The sequence below is a fragment of the Leuciscus leuciscus genome (assembly GCF_965113295.1).
Source record: "Leuciscus leuciscus genome assembly, chromosome: 7".
Lineage (NCBI taxonomy): Eukaryota > Metazoa > Chordata > Actinopteri > Cypriniformes > Leuciscidae > Leuciscus > Leuciscus leuciscus.
The window spans coordinates 32,205,922-32,210,110 of NC_138731.1; the positions used below are offsets into that span (position 1 = coordinate 32,205,922).

The 4,189-nt window shown below is 35.0% G+C and overlaps 1 protein-coding gene across 1 annotated transcript; it reads right to left on the reverse strand.

Moving 5' to 3' along the window:
- Positions 1 to 1,212: 1,212 nt before the first annotated feature.
- On the reverse strand, positions 1,213 to 3,232 carry LOC309503801 (ladderlectin-like). Its single transcript, XM_082176618.1, has 6 exons — positions 3,158 to 3,232; positions 2,946 to 3,024; positions 2,614 to 2,708; positions 1,923 to 2,048; positions 1,638 to 1,752; positions 1,213 to 1,454 (listed from the first exon to the last, which is right to left on the reverse strand). The coding sequence occupies exons 2-6, from the start codon at positions 3,004 to 3,006 to the stop codon at positions 1,387 to 1,389; spliced, it is 465 nt and encodes a 154-aa protein (XP_082032744.1). The 5' UTR covers positions 3,007 to 3,024; positions 3,158 to 3,232; the 3' UTR covers positions 1,213 to 1,386.
- Between the last annotated feature and the right edge of the window lie 957 nt (positions 3,233 to 4,189).

Consider the following 4,189-nt stretch of genomic DNA (forward strand, 5'->3'; position numbering starts at 1 on the left):
GAAATCTATTCAGTATAAGCAAACAAGTATTAATGGAGTTGGTATCGAGTGTTGAACAGTACAAGTACAGTATTTGGGTACTGTCTTAGATAACAGATTGTCTTTTTCTCCAAATACTGAAGCTTTGTGTAAGAGAGCGCAGCAAAGAAACTGCGGTCATTTAACATGGATAAAACACTGATGTGTACGTTCAACAGATCCTATATTGAGTTGCTGTTAACTTTTTCACTGTTGTGCTGGTTTAATTCTCTAAATGCGAAAAACAAGAATTGTCTTGAGAGGACTGTAAACCAGGGAAGTGAAATAACGGGTAAGAAGCAGATGACTATGGCCCATCTATACAGACAGGTTTTGGGTAAAGCCCAGAGCATATTGTGAGATGATTCCGACCCCACGTATCACAAGTTTTAACTCCTCCCTTCAGGTATTTGGTATAGAACTCCTATTAGTAAAACAAATCAGTTTAGACATTCATTTATCCCCTTAGCTGTAAAGTTCTTATATTCAAGGAAAATTCTTTTTAGTAAGGACATTTTTTGTTTGTTTGTTTTTTCCATTTTCTTTTTTTCCCCTTCCCCTGTATTGAGTGTATGTGTTGTCTTGTGTGACATGCTTGTATGCTGCAACCAAATTGCCTTCGAGAAATTCTTCGCTCACACACACACACACACACACACACACACACACACACACACACACACACACACACACACACACACACACACACACACACACACACACACACACACACACACACACGCAAAACTCACTTTTGTTGCCAGCTATTTTCACAATAATGGCTGCATGTTTAGTTATTTTCAGAGGACAGTAAATATATACTGCTATACAAGCAGCACATTGAAAATATATCCAAGTTTCATTTCTTTAGTATTGTCCCTTGAGAAGATATACTAAAATGTTTGCTGAAATGTGAGGGGTGTGTACTCACTTTGTGAGATACTGTAAGTAATGGGATATTTTATAAGACAGAAAACAGAAAGAGCCCTGGATGAAGTCCAAATTTGCTTACAATCCGGAAACAGATGTGTTTAATGTTTGTCAATGATGAAGCTGCTGTGTGCAGCTTGCTTTAACCCCTTCCCTAATGATGACTTCATTTAATGCCATTCCACTAACCGTATCCTCAAACCTTGCTATGCAATATACTTATCTTTTTATATACATTAATTTGATTGTCCACAATGCACATGATTTGCTTTGTCAATGCTTTTATTAAACTGAGGAGAGTTACAGAGAAAATATTGAGAGGAGATTAAAGTTTAGAAGAGATTTGATTTCAGAATAACTTTTTTGTAAATATAAGATCAGATAAAGTAAATGTTGTACAGTCAAAGTACATGTGGAGCAGGATGACTGCATATGATCTCACACGTCCGCAACACAAACATAGTTCTTTGAGCCTGAACAGGACGCATCATTCCAGCAATGGTTAGCTGTAGGGTGGAATAATGAAATAAGTTATTCTGATCATTATAGTGGTGTTAGAATCAAAATAAAATAGAATGTTCAACTTAAGGCACTTTGTGAAATCCAAATGAGTCATTTCATGTTACCATATGATATGAAATTATAGTATTGTAAATTATATTAAAATGTAAAAAACAGTGCATTCTCACAGGTCCAGTTGATCTCCAAACAGTTCTCGCGACCACCGGCATTGTTAGGTTCTCCAGAGCACCAGTTGGTAAAGTCAGCATTCACAGTTCCATCACTCCACAACCACTGTCCGTCCTAATGAGTGAAGAGAATGAATGCAAAAAGTGCACTACTGTAGTCAGACTTAAGTAAGAAGCTAATTAAGTTTGGCTTTGAAGTCAAACCATCTTCATTAGAAACATATAGCCTTTACTGTTTCAAGCAGAAATTTAGTTTAGACAAACAAATGGCACACTTTAACTTACTTGTTCACCATCATGACCACCAATCCACAATTCTGTGGACGGAGAAGGCAACAGACTCAGCAGGAAATCATTTTCCGGTTTGCTATGCACAGATGCAAGATTCGCACCAAGAGTTTGACAGTTTTTCTGAAGAGAAATATTTTTTTGTCAATATAAAATCTAATCTTTTTAGCAGAAAGCAGAAGTGACTTTTTAAACTACATTTTAGTCATTTGCAAACAAAGTCTGCTCTGATTGATTATTTGATCAGTATCAGTTTTCTGAATTGCAGAAAAGAAAGTTTTACTTTAAAAAAAAATCACCATTCCCACTTTATATGAAGTGTCTTTAACTAATATGTACTAACATTTAAATTAATCATTTGATTCAGTGCACTTATTGTGTACATACATGTTTTTGCATTGTACTTATATAAAAAAAAAAAATTGCATCCAATTAATAGAGCTGTAATTAATTTCTGTAATTAGATCTATGATTACACTGTTGATCCATCCCTTACACCTTAACCCACCCTTAAACCTAACCATACCATCAAACCTGTCCCTAACCTTAACCATATCCCACCTCAATAGCAGCAAAAGTGTTTTACATCAACACATTAAGTACATTGAACTGAACTATTTATTTATTTAGATGTAAAGACACCTAATAGAAAAGTGTTGTCCAAATCACCTTGTTGTAACTACATTACCTCTGCTGTGATCCAGGGAACCGACTGAGGGAAGTACTTGTAGCACCGGAGTCCAAAATTTGTCCATCCATAGGGGCATTTTTCAACTAAATTAACTGTGCATCCAGTACATAAATGTTATAGGGCTTTTGTAATACTCACAGCAAAGAATGTTTTTATTTTTTATTATTTTATGTAGCTTATTTTATGTTTGTGTGATTATGTGCCGTACTTTGACACTGTAAATCCCTCATTAATCATGCAAATATTAGTAAATGGAATGTTGTAAATTTCTAAAATGCTCTATTAACTATAGGGTTTTACAATTAAATGTTTAAGTTTGTGAAGGTTACCTTCTGCATTTCCCATGGAGAAGATAATGAAAAGAAGAATTAGACTTCTCAGCATTGCCATCTTGAACCTGATATGAACCTAAAATGAATAAGCAGGAAAGGTTAAATGTCTGTACTCATATGCTGAACACTGTGAATTCTCAATGCATTTTAAAGACAAAGCACAAAGATACTTTAAAAATGTTATTCAGGTTTCTGTTTCAAAAACTCACCTTGATTTTCAGATAGTTGAATCTTAGAGGAGGTTTTTGTGAAGTTCCAAAAAGAGCCCTGCTTTTATACTTTACTTAATGTCACTTAATGTGTACTTAAAGTCACGAGAATGAAACAGGATGTGATTGTTTGGTATGTACACTTTTGTTCACATGAAATAAATTCCAAATATTGGAGAATGAGATACGATAAGCCTGTAGAAATTTAAATGTGAATAAAATAAATATTTATTTTTAAGTATTTTAAATATTTATAGTAGTTAAATAAGTGTTCATAAGGGATATTTCCCACATCCAATTTTTTATATGGTATAAATTACAAATTATAGACACTTTCTTTTGTATAAGCTTTAAAAAACATCCAATACTTTTTTTGTGTGTGAATGGAGCCTGTTTAAGAATTCATAATGTGTGTTTCTAATTCATTCTATGAAATCATTCTATTCTGTCTTAATTATCACGTTAGCTCCTTGGTGTGCCAGTGTATTTAAGTGTAGTGTGGTTGTGTGGTTATTCTCCTGGTTATTGTTTTGATTCTTGGATTAAAGATTTATTTTGAGTATTTCCTTCGTCGTGCACTTCATTACAGCCACGACCGTGACACATTATGAAAATATTGAACATCAAACTAATCAAACACAATGGAATACAGCAACAGAAGTTGATCAGGGCAAGGTGTACTGAGCACAACAGCAGCACACTTGTTTGTGGCCATGGTTAGGGATACAGTAGGCTACTTTGTAAGTGGAACTATATTTAACCTGGCCAATATACCGTTTGATGACCTAACGAGTCCGCCAGTGTATGTTGGGTGCGCCTCAATCAGTTCCCTAGTTCAATAGTCAGGGCACTGATCAGGGAGTCTGTCTCAATGGCAAAAAACCTTCCAGTCCACTGAAACTTTCGCTCCCTGAAAAGTCCTACAATGCACTGTGAAAGCCAAGAACATCGATGCTTACTATGGCTGCATCCATAATCGCATACTCTCTTGAGCAAGTACTTATTTTACTCTGTGTAATTACTCTGTGACTG

Excerpts from the sequence above, each read along its gene's own strand:
- LOC309503801 (XM_082176618.1), bottom strand. The coding sequence starts at position 3,006 with ATGGCAATGCTGAGAAGTCTAATTCTTCTTTTCATTATCTTCTCCATG. Across the intron at positions 2,709-2,945 it reads CTCCATGGGAAATGCAGAAG|TTAATTTAGTTGAAAAATGC; the intron begins GTAACCTTCACA and ends CTGGATGCACAG. Across the intron at positions 1,455-1,637 it reads TTTGGAGATCAACTGGACCT|CTAACCATTGCTGGAATGAT; the intron begins GTGAGAATGCAC and ends TCCACCCTACAG.